Source organism: Protomyctophum parallelum (assembly GCF_964188405.1).
Source record: "Protomyctophum parallelum genome assembly, chromosome: 2".
NCBI lineage: Eukaryota > Metazoa > Chordata > Actinopteri > Myctophiformes > Myctophidae > Protomyctophum > Protomyctophum parallelum.
In genome coordinates this window covers 50,442,375-50,467,306 of record NC_139699.1, presented here as the reverse complement: position 1 = coordinate 50,467,306, position 24,932 = coordinate 50,442,375, and the positions used below count along the sequence as shown (strand labels likewise).

At 43.4% G+C, this 24,932-nt stretch overlaps 1 protein-coding gene across 1 annotated transcript in view; it reads right to left on the bottom strand.

Moving 5' to 3' along the window:
• Positions 1-24,932, bottom strand: part of LOC310878179 (CUB and sushi domain-containing protein 1-like) — a 740,702-nt gene that overhangs the window by 93,919 nt on the left and 621,851 nt on the right. The window contains exons 38-45 of the mRNA XM_083792333.1: positions 23,313-23,409; positions 22,069-22,173; positions 17,867-17,985; positions 17,124-17,193; positions 15,392-15,508; positions 14,426-14,635; positions 9,076-9,264; positions 6,835-7,012 (exon numbers count right to left, since the gene is read on the bottom strand). Of these exons, the coding sequence (XP_083648459.1) occupies positions 6,835-7,012; positions 9,076-9,264; positions 14,426-14,635; positions 15,392-15,508; positions 17,124-17,193; positions 17,867-17,985; positions 22,069-22,173; positions 23,313-23,409 (1,085 nt within the window). The remainder of the gene's footprint in view (positions 1-6,834; positions 7,013-9,075; positions 9,265-14,425; positions 14,636-15,391; positions 15,509-17,123; positions 17,194-17,866; positions 17,986-22,068; positions 22,174-23,312; positions 23,410-24,932) is intronic.

Genomic DNA, 24,932 nt, shown 5'->3' with positions numbered 1-24,932 from the left:
TTTGTAAGCCCCTCACAACCAACTTATGCACATGCCCTAGGCTGCCAAAGATAAAAGATAAAAACTAAAACACACACACACACACACGTTTTTCAAGCGAATAAAATGGACTGTGTTCATTGTTCTTTTACGGTTATTACATTTGTTAACAAGTTCAATAAACAAAGCACAATTGGGATTTAATATGTTACTCAATGAAGGTGACATGTTATGAATGCTCCTAAATTGGTGCGTTGAAACCATCTTAAAGAATGAGTCAGTGGATTAAACAGTGGTCCCCCCCCCCCAACCCCCCATACCCTTTTTAATTCATGGGTCTCATGACTCTTCAATAATTCAAGGTCTCAAGGTGAAGGTGTGTGCGTCGGGGCTCATCTCACTTGATGAATGGAAATCATGAATATAGAATATTCTAGTGTAATGCAAAATACAGAAATCAATTTGCAATTAGGCTACTTCTTCGGTCCAAAAGCACAGATGGTGATTTGATGAATCACGGAGTGGGGAACCTTTCTGCCAAACTAAGTCATGCTTGCCAGCGCCAGACCATGCTGGAAGAATGCATTAGTTTATGACTATTTACCAGTGCAGCTAGGAAAGTTCCAGGTAGTGTAATAATTAATGAGACATTTTTGTCATAAATGTACCATAGAGGTGCCCTTGAGCGAGAAATCTGATTTATACTTGGCTGTGGTGCGTGCGTGCATGTGTCTGTGTGTCTGTGTGTGTGCGCCCGCATGTGCGTGCATGCATGTGTGTGTGCGCGCCCGCATGTGCGTGCGTGCGTGCGAGTGAAGGCTCATACTTGTTCAGCCGCACTCACATGTGACATTTTTCATGTTTTCATTAAACTATGTGAATGGGACCATAGATACTGCAAATCTTTCACATATGGTGTTCCTTTTTCAAGTAGGAATCATTGCAGTTGCCATACTACCATCTGTTCCATGGATGAAGCAGAGGCACACACACACACACACACACACACACACACACACACACACACACACACACACACACACACACACACACACACACACACACACACACACACACACACACACACACACACACACACACACACACACACACACACAGGGGGTGTGACAAAGCACGGAAAGGAAACCAGCCAGCAACGTGAAGTTACAAAACTGCAAAGTGACATCAGAAACGTGTCACTGCGTGATGGGTTTGATCTAACACAAAGGGTCCTTTCCAGCCCTTGGATGATGTGGTGAAGCATCCATCCGTCACATGTTTTTTGGTTCGCCCCTTTCCACCCCTTCCACCCCTTCTCTCTCTCCAGCATTCCAGCTCTGTTCCACAAAAGGAAGAACAACTTTCTTTAATGTATTTTTTATGCTATAAACAGCGTGGCATGAGCAACAGTTCAACGAAGACTCAGCCACAGTGTACAGTACCAGAACTACGCTTGATCGTTTTGAAGTGATTGTTCTCATTTATTTGAGCGATTTGAACTATGCACATTTTGTGTCTCAGTCATGATACAACAACTACAGAAATGTGTTAATAGGTGCTGTGGGGGTGTTTTGGTTATCTTAGGAGGTGCAGTAACACAGCCACACGCCCACCTAGTGCTGTCCCCGTTTGATCGGCAAAGTGCTGTTGTTTAAAAATGCTTTCAAGCAGTTACAATGGCAGAATAGCACATCACAGCTGAGCAGATGGCGGTGTAGAGTAAAATTTGCTTTGCTGTTCAGTGAAAGAACAATAACCACATATAATATTATAATAACACTTTCTCTTTCTACTTCATATTTTTTTTTATAGATTGTATTCATTTAATTGTATATTTTAGTGCTTTATTCAGACCAAATAAATGGACAGGCTATGCTTAAATTTAGGCCAGACGTGTTGTCAACTCCCTCCTCCCATATAGTACCCATGTTTCCCACTATGGCAAAAATCAATAGATTTTGTTAGTTGTAGCTAATAAGTTTGTAAAAATAATAATAATATAAGTCTGTTTTCCTTCGGCAAGAATGTAGAGAGACAGGAAATCAATGGGAGAGAGAGAGAGGGGGCAGATCTGGGCAGTGACACATGACAGGAGACGCATTCGAACTTTGTCCGTCAAGAAGCATTCATGCTGCGTTGCTACTTGCCTAAGGGGCCATTTCTCTTTAGCCGACCGGTAAGGTATGCGCCACGATAGGAATTATATAGGTCCCAGGTTCGGCTCCTGGCCGCCTCGGCTACAGCAGAGGCTATACGCTATACTGGCTATAGCACTATAACTGGCTGTGCCACCAGCCACAGGCACATCGTCAGTTTCTGTTTTTATAAACCAAACTAAATAACCCACACTTACTGTATTTATTGTTATATTTCGGAAATGGTCTAATAGGCCCTTAAAATCCATTCTCGGCTGGGCTCTAATCCTCTAATCCTTCATGACAAAATTGATTTTGTCTGATTTTGACACCAACATTCCGAAGTGGCGGGAATGGCCCACCGGCCTCGTTCACTTCAAGAGAAGTGTTCACAGTAATGTCAGCTGGTCTACACTATGAAGGTTTCCCTTAATGTCAGCTGGTCTACACTATGAAGGTTTCCCTTAATGTCAGCTGGTCTACACTATGAAGGTTTCCCTTAATGTCAGCTGGTCTACACTATGAAGGTTTCCCTTAATGTCAGCTGGTCTACACTATGAAGGTTTCCCTTAATGTCAGCTGGTCTACACTATGAAGGTTTCCCTTAATGTCAGCTGGTCTACACTATGAAGGTTTCCCTTGCCACTTGGGTTAGGGTTAAACCATTTTCAAGAGGCCTATTCATATCTTTAACCCATTTTGACCTGAGGACGATTCCACAAATGCCTTCTAAATCTTGACAGTTTTCTGAAAAACTAGGGGTTCCCACCCAAAATGGGTTAATAAAGCATAGCTGGTTAATTCAGTGCAGACATTTCCTACCTCTCAAAACACATCCCTCCAGAGAGTCAGATGAACCCAGAGCAAATTATGTCCAGTCCAAAACTCTCAGACAAACAAACAAACCTCCATGGTTGCTATGATGCACCGAATGAGCACATATAATGCTACAGTAATACTCTATCCGACTGCAGCAACAGAATTTACTACACCTGGGCTGAAATCACTGAAGTACAGAATATGGAACTACAGCTGTTTGCAGAGAAGAAAAATTAATGTCTTTCTTTTGACAAAATTATTACAAAATACAATTTATAAAATTGCATTTTCCATTAATCTTACATTCCTAGCTTGCTTGCACATGAATAAGTATAGAAGAAAGACAAAATTGATCGACAAAAAGCTCCCCTGTGAGCAATGCTCAAGCTTTAATAACCATTTAAGATTCAGACACACACCCATTCTGTTCAGGGAGAACATTATCTCTTATAACCTTTCTCCTGAAAGCAAGATGAGGTTAACACAGTGGAACAGTCTCAGTCCATCTATGTGCTGTTTGTCCATTGGGAATACACTAATCCAGTCCAATGTCACATATATATACAGTAGGTTTTGGTGCCTAAAAGGGTTAGTTCAGATCATTTTGACTTAAAGCTGTAAAAAATACTTGACATTAACACAATGAGCGCTGGGATTTCTTTCACAATAGGAGCTTGGGGTGCCAGGCAGATATGGCAGCTATACAGCTATACAGAACCAAAAACAAACAATCTTTGTTCATCTAAAGCAAAAGAAAAAGGCTAAAGGCTGGTTCTGAAGTTTTCCCTCATGAACAGGATATTTGCAATAATATGAATGAAAAAAGATCTGAGCTCGGAGCTCAGGCAATTAAGTGAGAAGTTTAGCCTGACCTGACCCAAACTTGTCAAGTCCTGTTGGGTCTTGGAACGAATGTCAAGCTCTACCAGTCCGGTTATTACATTTCCCACTCCCCACTGAATCCCGTCATTACTACCCGAGTTCCCAAGCCCTCCCACAAGTCTACATGCAGCCATGGTAGCTGGCAAGATTGAATTGGGCAGTGGTCCCATTGTAAATGCATTACTCTCACACTGCCTGTATTACAATTCTAGTTCCACACCAAATTTCATTATTATTGCAAGGAGGTGTGTGGATGTGCATCACAGCATGTGAGAGCATAAGAGTCTGTCGGTCTCTGAGCACAAATGTGTATGTGTGTGTGTGTGCACGCGCACGTGCCGAGAGTCAATGAGATCGTGATCCATCTGTAGCTGGGCTCTATCAACCATGCTGTTGGCAGATGAGTGTATATTGCTACTAATGTGTGTGTGTGTGTGTGTGTGTGTGTGTGTGTGTGTGTGTGTGTGTGTGTGTGTGTGTGTGTGTGTGTGTGTGTGTGTGTGTGTGTGTGTGTGTGTGCGTGCGTGCGTGCGTGCGTGCGTGCGTGTGCATGTGGCCATGTAGCAGCAGGTTCTGTCTATAGTAATGTAAAGGTTATAAAACAGAAACGTAACCATGTTGTTACGAGATCTCCACTTATCTAAATTCAATGTCGTGGCTGGAACTAGATGCGCGCCAATCAGGTTTTTTGGCACCGATCACCGATGGTTTTTCTCACGATCGGCAACTACCGATACCGATCTTGTGCGTAAGGGGACATTTTGAATATTTCCAAAATTATTATGTCAAAACTGTTCATGTGTGTGTGTGAGCAGGAAGGAGAGAATGTTTAGTCTCAAATGTCTGTCACAAAGATGAAAAACGATATACTATACAATCTGATTGACTTTTATACCACTTAAATGGTATAAAAGCTCGGTTTCTCCAGATCGGGAAAATTGCTGATCACTGGAGTGAAAATCGTCCGATCACCGATCTGTGGCCGAGCACCTCTATTTATTTATTTTTGTCCTAATCCTGAAGTGCCCAACCTTTTCTGGATCTTTTTTGGACCCTCTTGAAAATCTTGAAAGAGTTCACCCATCTCACCACTGCGTAGTCTACGCCCCTGCATTCTGATTGGATGAAGGCTTTCTCACCCGCCACCAAAACCAAAACTAGGGGGGGAGGGGGAGTTACCCCATGGGCTCACTGGGGACAGGGTAGGGAGGAAATCCTTATATGGTCAGTACACTCTATAGTAGGGAGGATTATCCCAAAAAAGGGGATATTTGAATTAGGCCTATAAGTGAAATCACTGAATATACCAGAATAAATGCACTTTTAATTACTTTCTACCACTGTCTAAAAGTAATGACCATAAGCATCCTATACTGCCCTGTTGTGCACAGTCACTGACTGTGCTGAGGAACCCGGTGACACATACTACCACTAAATATAACCAACCCATATTAATTCTCGAGTTAGGTGGATTACAACAGTAGCCTACACACACACACACACAGAGACTTGGTGTATTTTTTGCGACCACGTAGTTACTATATAAACGAGCAGTGACTCTGTAACGCACAACGCGAGCAGTGACAACGCGAGCAGTGACGCAACGCAACGCAACGCTACACACACACACACACACACACACACACACACACACACACACACACACACACACACACACACACACACACACACACACACACACACACACACACACACACAGGCCACGGAGCACTGTTGCCACTCACTGCGCAAAAAGCATGGAATACGGATGTGTATATTACAGGAAACTCCCGTTAAACTTTCCAACAAACTCCGGTAAACTCCCGAATTGTACCATCACACCTGTATATTACCGTATATTAACTGTATATGCCCGCTAAACTTGAGGTTTACGGGCAAAATACAGTGCCCATAATTGCCTGTTAACTCCTCTTTTCACACGCATCACGTCTTTCCATTGGCTCCGCCGCCACCATTGTTGCCAGGTCTATGAAAACAAGCCTGCAAACCCTGACTTTCTACAGCCTACACACACTGCCACTCACTTATAATACGCAGACCTGGCAACACTACATCCCGTCTTTCCATTGGATCCCGCAGCTCTGTAGCTGAACTGGGGAAGGGGAGCACTTGATTGCCTTACACGTGCGTGCGTGTGTGCGTGCGTGCGTGCGTGCATGCAATACTTTTGTGCTGTGGTCATGCAGGCTCAAACTGGACCAGCATATCTAAAATAGAGCCTAGCTGACGCTTGAAGTCATCAGTAAAAATCTAAAATTCAAATCCTACATTTCAATTTGGGAAAAAATCTTGAGAAGCACCGACGATGAAACAAAAGCACGCATGACCTTTTCAAGGTCTGCAAAATGAGAAAGACACGGACGGAAAGGGTGCACGCCATCTTAAAATGAGAGGGCCAATTACACGAAGATAAGGTTGAAAAATGGGTGAAGTGCTTCTTTAATTATGGTAATGTTCCTCAGCCAGAGGACTCATTAATGTACGGCCCTTGTCGATTGACCAATGAAGGAGAAGGTCGGAGTCCTCTTACCGACACCACATTATGAGCCACATACTTAAGCTCCAAGGAAACGATACGGTCAAGATGTGACTGGGTGGAGCCAACACTGCAAAGTAGCTTGTGTTTGTTCCATTGTGCGTTTGCACAATGGAAGTGTGCGTGTGTGCTAGTGTTGCAAATTTTAGTTTAGTCAGTCTTTTGAATAAAACTTCTAGTCTAGTCGATCTGCTATTTCCAGCATGTATACCAAACATGAAATGCCATGTCTTTTAGTTCTACTGGATCTCTTCACCACTAGTCCCTCCCTAACATTTTAGTCCATAGTTTGCATTTGTGCATTTTAAATTGTCAGCGTATCTAGTTTTAGTCATTGTAGCTTAGTTTTTATTTAGTTGAGTATAATTTAGTTTTCCACAGTGAAAAAGGGTAGACGACAACCTTTTTGTCATAGTTTTAGTTGACAAAACCAACAATAGTGCGTGCGTGTATGTGACTTACCAGACAGCGATGTAATCAGTGACAGGCTCCGTCTGCAGTAAGGTAAAGTTGATATAAATCCCATGTCCGTGAGGAACCGTGATGAGCCAGATACAGTCCTGAGAGTTGGGGTATTCGTTGGGATACTGAGGGGAGTAGATGGTGCCGTTTTCAGCCGTAACGTTATAGCCACATGGAGCTGTAGAGACAAGGTTAACGTTAGGGGGTGAAACAGTTGATGGAAACATTATATGAAAAATAAAGAATGATACAAATATAAATAAAGTTAAATAAATAGCTGACATGTTGTGAGCTTGAAAATTGATAATTTATTTTACTGCAATTGAATCACATGTATGTATTCAGAATGTGTATACACTGTTGATAGTGGGAATGAAAACACAGGCACACCACAGGAAGTGGAGGGCTATGAGGCCGGGCCAACATTCTATTGAGGCCTGCCCCCAGAGGCAAATTCAAATGAAACCAACAGCAGAGGGTGCTGTTTTTCCTTTTTGTTGCCGATGGGTTAACCTGGGAGGTTGTAACTGGTCTGACACTTTTTTAGTGGTCTAGGCTAAGATTAGCAGAGCCATCTACCGTACAGTAGCGCTCCACGTGGCCTGGCAACGCTCAGCTCAATGTATTTCAATGTGGGAAGAATCAAGATGGCCGCTGCATATAAACTCCTGTAATGGCCGCTGCATAGACTCCTGTAATGGCCGCTATCTTCAGCTGCGTTTTTCTCGGAATTGAGGCTCAAAGGTGATTGGACAGAACGTTAGGAGCTCATGTCGCGGTTACAGTATTAACGCTTCTGATGGAAGTGAAATTATCGATCGGCAGTTTAGTAATGGCCAATCTTTACTTCCAGTCAATTTGGGCTGCATTTCGGGGTTTTCACAATAAAATACACCTATTCTACGGCCGGCGGTGAGGGACATTAGATTGAATCGCAGGAGGCAGTCAATGAGTTTAAATAGGGCATAAGTGGTAAATCAGATTAAATGTATTCATAACCAAACATACAGGACGTGTACTGAAATGTGTACTCCGAGTACCCAGATCCTGCATGGAGTGGACATATTAAGCAAATGCCCAATACACAACATGTTTGTTTTACACAAGGATTATGTAAATAAGGAGCTACAGTAGGGGGCACATAGGCATAGGCCATACACGACTGGAAGTCAATGAGAGCCAACTGGACCTGCTTAACCCTAGAACACTATAGGCAGGTATCTGGGTGAATTTCACCCACGTTTAGTCATAGAGGAAAATCCCATACACCCACAATGGGCTTCTTTTTTTTCTTCTTCTTTTTTTCCACTCCATTCTCACATGTCCCAGGAATGGGTGGACCAAAGGAGAGGTTCCCCGCTCCATTATTTTATTATTTTAGGAATACTTTTAAAATAATACCCTTTTTTTAGATGTCATAGTTTTTGGCACCTCAATGTCTTCAAATCACAACAAAGAAGGCGTGCCGAGAGTGCAGCCTAGAGGCTCAATAACCGAGCGCACCATCCACAGCAAGCTACAGACGGTTGAAAACCTGTCATGTCGGGAAGCCGAATAAAGTATCAAGAACTCGAAGACACCCCGTTAGCCATTAAGGTCTCCGGCTGCTCCAGTTTGGGAACACTTTTAGGTAAATACAAGAACGCGGGAGAAAGACAAATGGATAAGATGGAAGCAGTGCTGCCAGCGTTGTTCAGCACAGATCGGGTATGCTGCTGGCAAACACAACGGCACCACGTAAATAATGAATATCACTGCTGGCTTAGCCAAGGCATCTGTTCTGCCTGAACACTCATGCCTGATGGATGGACATGAAGACCTGCAAACTCACCCTGTTTATGAACAGCCCACGAGCACAACTCTGTCTGAGGGTCTTAAAGGTATAGCCTGACGCTCAGCCTGGATTTTCATTTAGTTTCACTTCATGTAATGCATGTTTCTGTGATGGGCGTTGCCATAGAAATACTCCGTTCCAAGTAAATAGCAGATCTACAAGCTCACAGTGTGGTGTGGACTTTCAAATGGCCGAAATGTATACTGTATATAGGGCTGATGTGGTTAATGCATGTTTTGTAATAATAATAAAAATCTACAAAGTAACTAAAGTTTTAAAATAAATGTAGTGGAGTAGAAGTAAAAGTACTGGCAAATGTATATACGTAAGTAAAGTACAAATAGCCTATAACCTCAAAAGTAAATGTACGTTGGGTGGTATATGGTCAGAGAGGAGGTCTGTCTTACCCTCGCAGCGCGGGAAAGGATGGTTCCACTTCCTGTTGGTTCCGTGCTGGCACGTCAACACGGGGTGCCCAATCAGAACGTAGCCAGGATAACACTGGAACGTTATGGACTGGCCCGCGCTGTAGTCGCTGTTGATGATGTCACCGTTGGGGAAGGGGGACGGGTCCTGGCAGTTCTGAAGCTGATAGGCTGGGTAGGGAGGGGGAGAGAGAGAGAGAGAGAGAGAGAGAGAGAGAGAGAGAGAGAGAGAGAGTGAGAGAGAGAATTTTAGAATTGTATGGAGAGGATGGGCCCCTTGAGATGCAGCATCTGTTTTACAGCGAGCCCTATACACATAAGTGAAACATTACATGCAGACACAGTAGAAATACAAATGGCCTGGTCAGCCTGCAATGGGATGACCACCAGATAAGATCTGGTCATCCCCGCTTAGTAAGATGTTAAAAGTAAAAGTATTTAGGACGACCGTTGAGCCGATTCTACTCTATGGCTCCGAGACATGGACACTTTCAAAGAAACAAGAGAAACAGTTGGATGGCACTTACAACCCGCCTTCTAATGAGAGCGCACAATCTGTCTTGGAAGAGCCACCCATCGAATGATCTAATATACGGCAACCTTCCCTGTGTTTCTTCACTAGTCCAATTCAGAATAACACTGTTTGCCGGCCACTGCTACAGAGCTGACAATGAGGTTATATCTTCCCTTCTTCTCTGGAGTCCTGCCTCAAATCAGACCAGAGGTAGAAAACTGTCGTACCCTGATGTCATCACTAGGGACACATGCATCAGTAAGCAGGAACTGGGGATGGTAATGAAGGACCGGGAAGTCTGGCGTGGCATTGTGAAATCGTACAAAAACACTACATTATATACAGCAATGGTTCCCAAACTTTTTCAAGTCAAGGTCCCCCAAGTCGACACTTTTTTTTTACGGCTCTATCAGAGATTCTCAACCAGTTTAATTGCAAGGACCCCCAGTTTGACATGCTACGGACCCCCATGTAATGGCATTTCTATCTCAGGTCCCCCAATTTATATTGTAAAATCAATGTTAATTTAACTCTGAGAGTGTATCCATTTGTACACAAACCCATAGGGTCCATTTGGTTCCTAACTATCATTTAGCTGGGGACCCTCTGGAACTCCCAAAATGACCCCTGGGGGTCCCCAGACCCCACTTTGGGAACCACTGACATACAGTACACACACGTACAGGTACAGTTGGCTGGACCAATAGTTCAGCAACCGCCACCGATCACCACCATTCTATTTGGCTGTAGAAGAAGACGGCCTCCTCCGTAACCCAAAACAACAATGGTGCTCGCACTGATCGGATTATTCACTCGCTAAGAATCTTTAGAAGCGTTCATATTTAATGTGTAGTAATGGGGAAGAGCTATTGAGCCACTAAACACAGTCGCTTTATTTATCCAGCGTGATTTGAAATGGAATACTCAATCGAACACGGAGCTGCCGCTCGAGTGGAGCTTTGATTAGCGGTAAGCCAACTTTATACTTTTATCATTCAATAGATTAGAGCGGTAATTAACACGTTAAAGGTGTCGTTGGTGGTGCGGGATATCATTTAAAAGGAGTTAACTATGTGCCAAGTTCCAAGCATACCAGGAAGCATGAGGTTGGCAGAGGAAGCGTAGCACCCAGGATTAGATAATTGACACTGGGTGAAAGAAATGGGTTGCAAAATCGTGGGATAAAAATATAGATTAAAAAAAGCATACCCGAGTGAACCTAGCTCTTAAAGGGTACGTGAGAAGACGCTCGATGGCTCTAATTTACTGTGCGCTAGGCCAAAACACACCCATGACTAATTCAGAGGCTTAATACCACCCCTTTGCCTTTGCCTGCTTTGTCTCCGAGCTATAGCGAAATTGAGGCGGACACACACACCCCACTGATGTATATCGTGCACCATATACAGTAGATAGTCTAAATAGGGCTCTCAGCAAAGAATCCCTTGGATCAAGTGTGGCCGTAAAAGTAAAGTAAATCTATGTAAAGCGTCTTGGATAAAGGAGCTATATAAATGCACCATTTACCATTTATTTACCATGTATTGTCCATAGCAAAGTGAAGCTGAAATAATTACTAGCTTCTTCTCCGTTCTGTCCCACCAAGCCTGACACTGCCAACGCTCTCTCTCCTTCTCCCACTGTGCCCTCCCTTCCAACACTTTCTCCCCTTCTCCCACTATGCCCTCCCTTCCAACACTCTCTCTCCTTCTCCCACTATGCCCTCCCTTCCAACACTCTCTCACCTTCTCCCACTGTGCCCTCCCTTCCAACACTCTCTCTCCTTCTCCCACTGTGCCCTCCCTTCCAACACTCTCTCTCCTTCTCCCACTATGCCCTCCCTTCCAACACCTCCTAAACTCCTTTTTGCCTGGTGCTTGAAAAGCGCCTGGACTACATTTGCACCCACCACTACTGACGACCGCAAAGACGACTTTAATGGTGACTTTAGTGACGACCTAGTCATGATTGGCTGCCTCCTAAGGCAATCACAGTACTCTGAATGGCATAAAATCCCATACTCTGAATGCCGCAACTCGGAGCGAGTGGCAACAGAAGCTAATGTTATGAGCTAACTGGAGCTAGAGGACAACCATAACAACACACAGTGAGTGAACCGACAAAGGAACAAAAACAGGTGCTACAAGAGCTTGTTGCACCTGGCAGTTATATGACCGATAGTCATTCTTGGTTTTTTTTGCAGTATTTAGCCTCTGCAAACCACATCCTAGTATACAGTACAGTCCACAGGTACAAACAAAGCAAATGGAACCAATACACATGCATTGATAAGTCGATATTTGGCAGTCCAAACTGTAGTTTTACTCCCCACTGAAGGGTTTCAGTCTTACATGGAAAACTATCTGTATCCCTCCCTCTTATCTCTCCTCCTGTCTTTCTCCGTCTCGTCTCACACTTACATCATTGTTGTCGTCGGGCAGAAATCTTGTATCTCCACATTTTTCAAAAATGAATGCCCAATACTTCATATCATAGCGTTGCACAAACGGACCAAAAGTATACAAGATCATATCTACAGGTTGAGCTTCTAGATCGGCTGTTTTCACACATTTATATTCAAATATTGTTATTATTGTCGTTTAAAGTTGTCCTTTAATCTGTGGGGGGATTTAGACATATTTAACCAATGAAAAGTAGGCTAACAAGAGAGATTTTTTTCCCCTAATAAAGTTGTTTTTATTTTGTTGCATCCTCTTGCCACCGCCTTTGGGTACTTAGAAAAGCGCTATATACGTTTGAATTAGTATTATTGTAATTATTATTATTGTTATTGTTATTGTTATTATTATTATTATTATTATTGTTATTATAAATAATTACGACGTTGGATCCATTGGAACACATGTCCTGAAAAGTGGTTTTGGACGTAGGAGCTTTCGGCGCCAGACAGCGACGATAAGGATGTGTTAGAACATGCTTGTGAAACGTCAGAATCACAGGTCTATTTAAAGGAGAATCATCAACACCACTGATGTCACCACATGCCGTCTGTCTGTTTCCCTCCCATTTCTCTTTACATATGTGACTCACCCGCTTGCCTTTTGACTTAACGTCTCTCACTCACCATCTTCCATAATGGCCACAATGGGGGGGGGGGGGGGGGGCAGATATTTGGCAAAGTGGTGAGGTAGGTTTCATTACACTGAATTATATTTATCAGTGGGCGTGTTGCATATATAGTCAATCATGACCAATCGAATCAGCGAGCAGTGAGCAGTGAGCACCACTCAAACATCAAAGTGATGTCCTTGTGCGGGAGGTGCGGTGTCACCAGACCATAAATCTACGGCACCTCAAACGGAGATCTGACAGACAAGTCAAGAGCAGATTATGTCAAATTATCTCACGAGGAAATCATAAATGCAGTCAATATGTTTGACACTGGTCCTCTAAGATCTTTTTTCTCAGTTAAATCCAGTTCATAAGCCCATACTGTAGCAAAACAGACGGCATCACTTTGCATCCGCTAAATTCGCGCAGGCACAGAGTGGACCCTAAGCAGATATCCACCTCCAGGCAGTCATTTTTTTGTCCGTTTGTACTAATGTACAAAAGGCAGGATGCCAGTCCATTAAATGATCTATATATATGATATCTATTTTAGGACTCGACGGAAGCACACACTATAGTTTTTTTAATCTTTTATCACCTAGAGATCAAACCCCCAAGTAAGACAATGAATGTCAAACACTCTCTCCCTATGCACCAAGGCTTTCAGCATACTGTATAACTAGGGATGGAGCTCGTTAATTTTTTATTGATAACGATCACCTCATCAATCAGGCCCGGGTTCTTATCGAGCCCACTATCGAGCATTTTCTATTATTTTGTGGAAATACATTCTGAACAGAACCAGTATCTTTTACTAGGGCCTTCAAATACAGTACATTCCTAACAGGCTATGTACTGTACATTCCTAAAAGACCTTTTTACCAATAAAATAATATTAAAGAAACTGTTAAACTTAAAAGTGTTATTTTGTTTACCCTGGCAGCGCTGATTGGCAGGTATCAATACACTTTTAGACCGACATGTTTGTGCCATGGATGATTACATTTATTTCTTGATCGCCTCTTGCCATGATTGTTTGAACATGACCGTCATGGGCCGCTATGCTCGATAACAGGCTTGATAAGCCCAAAGCTTATTGATAACGGGTACTCAATAAGCTTGTTATCGGATTTTATCGGGTATCGGTTATCGAGCTCCATCCCTATGTATAACGCAGTTATACTAATGTGTGCACTGATCTTTGGTAGGTCTAGGCATCGTGCACATTGATCTCTCAGATAGAGAAGTTGTTTTCCGGGGTGAACCGCCTCCTCTTGTGGCCCGTTGTGACCAAAAGGTCTGAAACAGCCCCATCAGCAAGAGTGAGATCTATACCCGACTTGAAAGATGCAACTGTCCCTTTATAGATAGCAGCAGAGCCGGATATACAGCAGGTGTTTTTTCCTGGCTATAAAGAGGGCTCAGTGAATGCACGCGCACGTGTGGGCGCACACACACACACACGCATACACACGCACGCACGCACGCACGCACGCACAAAATCTCTTAAAATGATCGTCAGATGGGTTTACCATTTTTGACACCCGACATAATTTAAAAAAAAATCTAAGAGTCTCTCTTGCCTATAGGATTTTGGCAGCCTTCAGCTATTTCCTCCTTTAGTTATTTCAGTGGCAATCTTGTTCAGCCATATGTAATAATATATGTAATAATAATAATAATAATAACAACATGATATTACACCAGATTTATCTTCAGTGATTAAATGGAATTGAAGGGACTCACCCTGATAGGTCAGTTTGAATCCCGGCCTGTTCTCCGAGTGGTCACTGTAGAAGTGAATGATGGTCAAATGGGTTGTGCTTAGCAGAGGGGGCGGGATCACAGAGCCGGTGAACTGTCCAATGAGAGCAGAGCTGTGCTGTGGGCCCGCTCGAACCTCCAGGAAGTCATGGTTGTCCTCGGACGAGAAGTTCTGGAACTGGAGATGAGCACCTGCAATATACACACCATACGGTTCTTAAAACTCACTCTGCGCCAATATCGCCTTTTAACGCCTCCCGGTCCAAACGCCTTCTGCGCCGAGTTTGCCTTTTTACGCCTATTTTAATCAATTGATTGCGGTTCACAACTGTATCCTGTAACACGCTCCTAACACCGGTAGCGGTGCAATGAAAAAAAGAAAAACGTAGAAAAACGTAATATCTCGGATTCTTCTTTTTGGCTCAAAACAAAGTTGATTTGCGGCTCATTTCTATACATTGTGTAACCCGGTGGGTTACACAATGTATGTTTTGGGTGAATTAAATTACAATTGAGGCACCCGTTACATAGCGATAATTCACTTCCTGACTCTCGGCTTCCCAGTGAAACGGCTTTCAAACTAAGAGTCTCACCATATTATAAGACTGGGCGGGGGTCCAGGAGTCCATTTTTAAGACACCTTCTCAGTTTTCTCCCACTTTTCATCCCTAGATAAGTTCCTTCTTAATAATATAGAACCAGACGTGAGGGTGTCTACTACATCAGCTATTAAGTTGGCATGGGAAAATGAGCTGGGGACTTCAATTTCAGACGAGCTCTGGGAAGACAACCTTGAAGAAATGAATGCGTGCTCTATCAACTCCAGATATTGCCTTATCCAGTTTCGAGTCATACATAGACTCCATTATTCCAAATCAAAGTTATTAGCAGAGCTGTGCCCGGCAGCCCTCGCTCTGCAAGGTTTATATCAATCTGAGAATACTTTACCATAGCCAGTAGGTAGCGTGAGCTGCCAGGTGCAGTCCAGGTTGCCAGGATAGTTGCCAGGGAAACCTGGACTGAGGATGACTCCACTCATCTCAGACAACACCCCTCCACAGCGAGCTGGCAATACGCACGCGCACACGCACACACGCACACACGCACACACACACACACACACACACACACACACACACACACACACACACACACACACACACACACACACACACACAAACACACACCTGAAACATGATGGCAATAACCCCTTCCTATTATGAAGCCCCCATACATAATGCATACATACAAACATAATCGGCTTTCACATTTCACATTTTGACAAACTACTGTAGACTGTGCCCTTCGGGCACCAGCCTAGTTGGTCACCACGCAAGTCGGAACGATGCATGTCGCGGGAACACATGCCCACCCGTTTTCTCACAAGGCACCACTTATACGTGAACCATGCTTGGCATCACTGGCTGTGGTCTTGTGTGGGTGAAATAGGCTGCATCTCTCTCCCTCTCCGGGCTATAGCGTGGGTGAAATAGACTCTCTCTCCCTGCCATTCTCCATCTCTCTCTCGACGTTATTGAATAATCATTAGGTGGCCTTTGCTTTGTTTCACCCATTTCAACTGATCTTTCCTTCCCTCTCAACTCTGAGGCTCCTTCGCTGTCCATGGTGCTGAAGTGGTCACATAGCATATAGAGCAGGCCAGGGATATCCTTCGCTGTCCATGGTGCTGAAGTGGTCACACAGCATACAGTGCAGGGATATATCAGAGGGACACGTTGCCATGTCACAGACATTGTGTTAATAGGCTCTATGCAAAAGAAAGGAGAAGTCTGCACACCGTTAAAACTGTATTTACCAGAGCAAATACTCTACTGACGAAGGCCACAGAGGCCCAAACACCTTGTGTTTTCCCGCTGTCGTAAATACAAGTTTTTGGGGACTTCTTCTTTCTTTTGCAGTTTGTTATTTTTGTTCGAGCACCCTTTGAATTAGCCTGGGATGTGCGTGCACCTCCTGACCACAATAGGCTCTATGCACACATTTTAGAAAGAACTTAATTGGGCCCCTTCCCTACTTCCATCACAGGTGGTACCGCTGATACTAATAATGACGGCTCTGTTCCATTCTGGTCAAACAGAGTCAGGGTGCTGCTCTTGTGCATTATGGCTCACTGGAAACACTCCAGTGAGTACAGGTGTGTAACTCTGAGAGCAAATAGACCCGGTCCATGGAATTAAAAAGTTTGAGAACCACTGCACACTAAATGGAACAGAGCCTTAATTAATATCATCGGTAACACCTGTGAAGGAAGTAGGGAAGAGGCCCGGAAGTAGTATGAGTTATTCTGTGTGCATATAGAGCCCATTGGCTGCGTATTGTTACAGGCTGCACTATTAAAAGAACTGGATTGTATCCGTGTGGCATGTGAGCTCTGACATGACGATATGCAGTCTGGGTGATTTCGACGCAGCACTTGGGAGACGCAGTCTTTAGTTGCTGTTGTTATTCATAGAATTTCATTTGCACACCTTGGCCAGGCGAAAATGACAGAAACCCAGGGAATAGTCTTGTGGTGCTACTGTAACTAGATGTGTATGAACCACAGGCTGGGTGAATGATAGTATTTCAAATCTGTGTTTAAATAATCTCGTTTTAAATTAAACACAATTATTTGGCAGAGGGGTGTATGCGTGAATGTGTGTGTGTGTGCGTGCGTTACCTATACAAAGAGGAGGCGGGTAGTTCCATCGACGCACTGTTCCAGGCATGCAGGATATATGAGAGTGGCCCTGGAAGTGACATTACAGCAGGTTACACAGAACTTACTACAGGAAAGACACTTCAGAACAATGCAAATAACCCTGCTGAGTATATCAAGCAACAACAACAACAAAAGTGTGGGAGAGGAAATTGCATTGCATTTCTAAATGCATGAATGCGCTCATGGCTGAAAGTCAACACTTACTGTACACACACATAGATACACCCAGGGACGTGCACAAATAGACATCAAAGGGGGCTTCAGCCCATGCCTTTTTACCCGTCTGTAAAACAACTGCCCTTTCCAGACCACAAATGCAGCATTTACTATGGTGAAAGAAATGCAAATACCACTCCTTTCCTTCCATGCCATACCGGAAGGCAGCATTCATGAGAATTGCTTATTTTCCCCAAAGTCTCCTGAACTTGAACGCAGCATTTTGCGCTGAACAAATTTGTTTAGAAATCCATGTTGTACACACCGCATCTCCACTAGCTAAATAGTGCTGGGTTGTACCCCAAAATAGCTGATCTACAAGCTTTCAACGCGCCACAGCTTGTATATCTGCTATTTTTGTGCAAAAGTGCCCTCTTACAGGATGTCAGCCCCTGCCTCTGTAACACTCTCTGCTCGTCCCTGGATACATTTATGTGTCTTCATGTCTGGATAACAAAGTGTTACTATTTGTCTTTGTTAATTACCTGTAGTGTATAACCAGGTTCACAGCTGAAGGCAACAACCTCGTTGACCATATATCTATCTCCCAATTTAATGCCGCTGGCTGGAATCATTGGCTCAGGACAGGTGGTAAGACCAACGGCTATAGCCAAAACAAAGAAAGAGAGATTATTAGTATGTGTGTTCTATTCATATACATGTCGATCACTTTGTGCTTTAACATTGGTCAGACGGGGAAGTATAGGTGGGTGTGTTGTAGAAGAACAATGATGCTTGGGCCTTGACATCAAAACTGACATTATTGTTAACAGCTGAACATGATGATTAGTCTGAAAAGGAATACAAAGAATTCTGGCAGCCGGATATGTGGAGTGGGTAATTTGGTAATTATTATTATTATTGGCCTAAAATAACACTGTCTATACATTCATGAATCCACTTGCTTGGCTGTCGGTGTTGAGCAATGTGTTTTATAGGGGTTTATATGTGACTGTATACCATTAGCATCCTATGATCTATATAAGGCAAACAATGATTTCATTATGCTATAAGTAGCATGTGACATGTCAAACTAGGGGGTTCTCATGATTCTGAATCCATTCCAAGCATTAGTTTTGCACAAAAAAACAGACCTTAATTGGGCTAAAAACGGCCATAGCTGTCATCACAAATAATGAGGTCAGCACATTTTGGGCAAGTGCCTATGGCCGTATTTAGCCAAAGGAGTGTTTTTCGTGCAAAACAAATGCTTGGAATGGATTCAGAGTCATGTAAACCCCCTAGTTGTTTGGGCATTTTGGGCCTTATAGGATGTTAAAAATGTGGATTCATGAATGTATGTATATAGACAATATTTTAGGCAATATTTTAGGCAATATTTTAGGCCAATAAAAAAGAAACTACGGTATATACCACATTTCCCACTTTAAACAAAAGAAGCCTGTTGGCTGCCGGACTAAAGCAAATCCCAGCCTCCCCAAATGTCCCTGGACAGAAAAATGTCCCGCTCAGTTTATTGTTTTGTTGGGTTTTTTTCAAACCCTGGCACAGAGGAACACGTCTTTATTACCCTAAAGGTTTCTTTGTTGTTTTATTTTACACATTATTAAAGTTAGTGCACATTAAATTCCCCTGTTAACTGTGAGCTTGTGCTTTGCACTTTTACCCTGGTACTTTATAAAGTGGGCTAATGCCAATTGTTTGTCAGGGTTAGCTAGCTACGGTTAATGTGACGGGTCCGACTGCATTAACCTGCTGCGTGCAACTATCCCAAAGCTTCCTTGGGCAAACCTGTGCCATGGGGCGGAAAATAACCTTGTGGGTAATCATGTACAGTAGTGTTAAATGATGAATGTGTTTATAATTGCTGCAATCATAAAGTCATTTAACCGAGCTTGAGATCAGCACAACATTAAAAACATGCAGCAATGTGACTATACTTACCCTACTGCTCACACTATACTGTTGAGTGGTCATAATTTTTTTATGCATTTAATACAGCTATAAAAGATGATAACAACACTGCTACACGGTCAGATGCTATTACAATTCTGCTGAGTGGGCCTTAATGGTGCTGGCTTGTCAGAGTCAATTGTTTGTTTGGCCCAGCTTAAAGAATAGTGGTTTTCAATAGACACATTCAAGTGTATTCAAAATATGTTAATAGGCAATAAGCTGAACGTGTATACATTTCACCTTGTAACCCATGATTAACTTTTGTTTGTTTGTCCCGAATTAAAGGTATTATGTTTAAATTGTAGTGTTTGAATTTACACTAATTAACCAATCAGGATGCATCTTTAAAAGTATGTGAAAGTAATATATTTACTTTGTTTATTCTTACTGTGATAGAAGTTGCAACTTACTGTACCGTAAGTTTGTCAACAACCTATTCTTTATCAAATAGTATGCTTTGTGTGTGTGTTTATTAAATCAACATATTCTTTATCAAATAGTATGCTTTGTGTGTGTGTTTATTAAATCAACCTATTCTTTATCAAATAGTATGCTTTGTGTGTGTGTTTATTAAATCAACCTATTCTTTATCAAATAGTATGCTTTGTGTGTGTGTTTATTAAATCAACCTATTCTTTATCAAATAGTATGCTTTGTGTGTGTGTTTATTAAATCAAACTAACTAAACAGAAAATTAGAAATAGGGATGGAGCTCGTTAATTCTTATTGATAACGATCACCTTATCGAGCAGGCTTATTGAGCCGGGTCCTTATCGAGCCCACTATCGAGCATTTGCTATTGTTTTGTGGAAAGAACAGAACCTTATTTTTATTGGCCAGCTGTGAGAGTTTGTATGCCAATAAACAGTTCTAAGGTGTATACACAGTCGCACACACACACACACACACACACACACACACACACACACACACACACACACACACACACACACACACACACACACACACACACACACACACACACACACACACACACACACACAAAATATGCATATGATTTATCTTATTATATTTTACTAATCTTCTCTTAATTTTAACCAACCAAGACATCCCTTTGCACTACATTTTACTAGGGCCTTATACAGTACCTTTCTAACAGACACTTTAAAAGTGAAATGTGGCCCAGGCCGTAGCGTAACGGTCTGGGCACCGGACTGGTAATCCAGTCGCAGTGTGCCGCGGGTTCGACTCCCGGACCCGACACGGCCTTTACTGCATGTCATCCCCCCATCTCTCTCCCGTTTCCTGTCAGCCTACTGTCTGTCCCTTCAAAAATCAATAAAAGGCGTAAGCCGCAAAAAAAAATATCTTAAAAAAAAAAAAAAGTGAAATGTATACATCATTGTACGGCGGTGTCGCGCACCAAAAATAGCCAATCTACAAGCTCACAACGCGTCTGGTTGCACCGCGTTGTGAGCTTGTAGCTCTGCCTTTTCGGCAACGATAGACTCAGAAGTTGCACATTGAATACATCACGTATTATGTGAGACTATTCAATCGATCCGCGGGAGATACAGTATTATAACTCTATGGCAGGGAGATTTGAGTTTCCCAAACGCATTATTATGAATTGGATTAATAACTTATGGCAACGTCTTACAGTGCTTGCCTTGGGCAGCAAGCACGGTAAGCACAACATGCGTTGGGTGGAAGAGCAGGATGTTTGTTTCCACTGCAGCAGCTGAGGCTCCTGTGTTGTTTCGACTCCGTGCAGGCATGCAAAGGTATCGCATTTGGGTTTCAATTTGGTCAAATTTGTCAACACAACATGCAGGAAGAAAGATGAATGATGATAACTCAGGCACTCACACTAAGGCAGGGCCCTATGGGGTCCTCACAGTTACTACAGGGTAACAATAATTATTTGTGTGATTGGAATTAGTTTTTACATTAACCACATGAACCCTAGCGTCCCTATTGTGAGGGGAACATTAGCCAAAAAGATTAAATAAATAAAAAGATCAGACCCGTCTGAAGTGAGTGGCGCTGCACTGCACTGCACTGCACTGCACTGCACTGCACTGCACTGCACTGCACTGCACTGCACTGCACTGCACTGCACTGCACTGTACTGTACTGTACTGTACTGTACTGTACTGTACAAGCTCTACTCCCTGGCCTCTGTCTGTGTGTTAGGCTGCACAACAGTCTCACTTGGTGGTGACAATATGCTACTTCCGTGCTCGGACACAGGGACATGGGGACACAGGGACACGGGGACACAGGGACACGGGGACACGGGGACACAGGGACACGGGGAGACAGGGACACAGGGACACACACACAGACGTCAGGAGTGGTTGCACCACTCAAAAATAGCACATTAGTGCGAGGTGAAATCTATTTAAAGGTTTAATCTGCAACATGGGGGAGGGGGGGGGGGTGTCCCTGCTTCATCTCCCTCCCAGGGCATTAATATATATTAGATGACTCATTGGCTGCTGCAGTTCATAGCACTAGTGTCGTGTTGCCAGACTGTTGCCTCTCGCAATACTGTTCTGGCTATATGCGAGACTATAGTGAAGCCCAGTCTGGGTCAAGCATTCAGGACCACCCCCACTGTCTGGGTCAAGCTGCAACTGCACAATAACGACTAACAACATCCCTCCCTATGCGGTTGTCGACAGGCGGTGCGATCACGTCCACCATGCATCACAGTCATCAAATGCACTGTGTGCGTGCGTGCGTGCGTGCGTGCGTGCGTGCGTGCGTGCGTGTGTGCGTGCGTGCGTCTAAAGGTGTGGCTTACTCTTGTACTCCAGGTGAAAGCCTGCCGCCACGACGCTGATGTCACTCTGGAAGTGCAGGAGGAGCTGATTGGACGTGGAGTTGAGGAGGGCGGGGGCTGTGGTTCCTGTATAGCAACACACAGGCAGAGCGGTGAGTCCACGTACACTTTCAACTACTCTTCTGAAAAAATGTATTAAAGATGGAAAATATCCAAATATAACGCTACACGGAGAAATGTGGTTGAATAATGGTTGAACAAGGTTGAAATATCCAGATGAGCAGAGAGACGGTAACATTAATATAGTTCTCCCTCTTTGCCAAAGAACTGTGAGTCACTTGATTAATTAATACTATAAATTGCGTGCACCATAAATAGTTTGAGATTTATTAACTCACAAACCTGTGAGCTATTTTGGGTGTGTGACACGTATACTGGCACACAACAAAGTATGAATCAGCCTCTAGCCTCCAGCAGAGCCACTGGGAAGAAGACACTGGTTTAACTGAGAAGCTCCCAGGTGCCATTCATTCCGTGCATGCATGCATGCGTGAATGCATGCGTGCGTGCGTGCGTGCGTGCGTGCGTGCGTGCGTGCGTGCGTGCGTGCGTGCGTGCGACAGGTATGTGCTTGGGGCAGGTCACAGCAGGGAAGTCCTCCCTCTGGGGAGATTGTTAAATGTTGCAACATCCTTCATCTCACTCACTCACTCTCTCTTCTCTTCTTTTTTCTTTCACTAATGCTCTGTCCTTCTACTCCTGTGTGCCCCCCCCCCCCCCCCCCCCCCGCACACACACACACACACACACACACACAAACACACACCTCTCAGGACTAATTATCCTTCCACACCTTTTCTCATTCCTCCTTTCTCCCTCTCCTTAACCACATTAACTTTGGGAAATAAAGTGTGTGTGCGTCATAGAGCTATAATATAATCTAGAGAATGGATTGAGGAGCGATAGCCCCGCCCCCCGCTATTCCCTTCAATGGAAGTTGCTCAGTGGCGTTTTGAAGCCACGACAAAACGACATAGTCTTCCGGGTATATAGTACCCCTCGAGCGTTGATATGATTGGTCGGCTCCTAGTGTAGTATCCCTCGCTATATCACGTCCTACGTCACGATTCATACATAAATGTAACCTGGGCCTGCAGTACCACTTTTGACCAGTAGGGACGGCGGCTTCAACGTTGCCCAGCCATCCTGCAGGCTTGGTGTGTGTGCGTGGCGTGTGCGTGCATACTGTATGCCAGTAGCCCTACCAGAAAATGATCCTAATTTAGGAGCTGTCATGTCTCCTCCGTCATAGATTTCAAGAGAATCCCAGTTGTGCTCAGTCGCAAATGTCACCACCTGGATCTGAACAAAGAATAATAAAAACAGCAGAACAAAACAAAGGAAGGTGATTTAGTACCATAGATCATTTGTTTTCTACAAGCAGTCAGTCACTGCATTCACTCAGCCGGCTGCCGATAGAGTCCCAAGGTACTAGAAATGCATTGTGAGAACAATATCAGAATTCTGAATCACCTTTATCGTCACATCACAGTTTCACCCATTTAGGACTTAGGCCGATTCTAAAACGATGTCTTCTAAATCCTTCTAAAAGATTTCTGAAAAACCTATGTTTCGATCTCTGTGGTGCTCAACCGTTTTCATCTCAAGGACCCCAACATGTAATTGGCCGCCGACCCCCATCTGAAAATATGCTGTTCCAGGAGGCAGGGACCCTCCAGCTGAAGCAAAGATTTGAGTTAAAACATTTTCTGTGAAAGAATATAATCGAACTCAAGATCTATACAAGCTTGTAGATCTGCTATTTTTCAATTCAGTATTTTAGCTGTGACGTGAGCGCCCCCCTCCTGAGATACTTCCGGGTCCTACTTTTGTGTCGCTTTTGTGTCCCCATGGAGTTATACTGTGACGCTACGTCGGACTAAATCTGAGACGAAAACAACCACGAAAGTCTCATTTTACCGCTTTCCTCGCAACAACAAAGCTGCGCTGCTCTCCAAAATCTGGCTGGCCGTCTGCCCCACATGGAATACTATCGCCATTTTTATTTTATTGTGTCAACTAAATCCTCATTAATGCAAACAAACAAAGATTCAACATACTCAAGCCTGCACACATTCTAAATATCCCCCGAAATATTTTACCGAGCAAATGGACTGTTGCCACCTTCAATAATAATAGTCTTTATTGTCTCCACATCATATATTTTTGTTGTCATAGACACTTGTACAAAACATTAATAATTCTACTCGAGTTGGAAGCATTAAGACCCATTTTAACCCTCTATGGCTTCCTTTCTGAAAAATAACGTCAATTTAAAAAGATTCACGCGTTTAGATATTCAATTTACAATGAGATGCGGACGGGAGCTGGTGCCACTTGGACCCGGACGTAACGTAGCACTACAAAATGACGTCAGACTTAAATACTGAATATAGCAAGTGCAACATAATGCTTAACCCATTAAAATGAAAACTAAAATGGTTCTACATCCTGACAGTTTTCTGAAAAAGCTATGTTTCTATGTCAGTGGTTCTTTGATTTTTCAAAAATAGCAGACCTACAAGCTCGTAGCGTGCCACTCGGTGGCGCGCTACGAGCTGTAGACGGCACAGCCGTAGGGTCTCTCTTAGCTTATCTACAGGCTGCACAGCCTGTATAGTGTTATGCAATGTATATGGACAATTGACATAAAATGTAACTTGTACTTTTGAAAGACGGCACCATTTTCAACCATTATAATAATGTATAGTATAATTAAAAGGCTATTTGTGTCTACTCGTGCTGTGTCTCAGAGGTGGGCCTTGGACAGTTCAGATACACCTGCCTATACCAATGGCATCATCGGTAGACAGGTTTGGCAATTT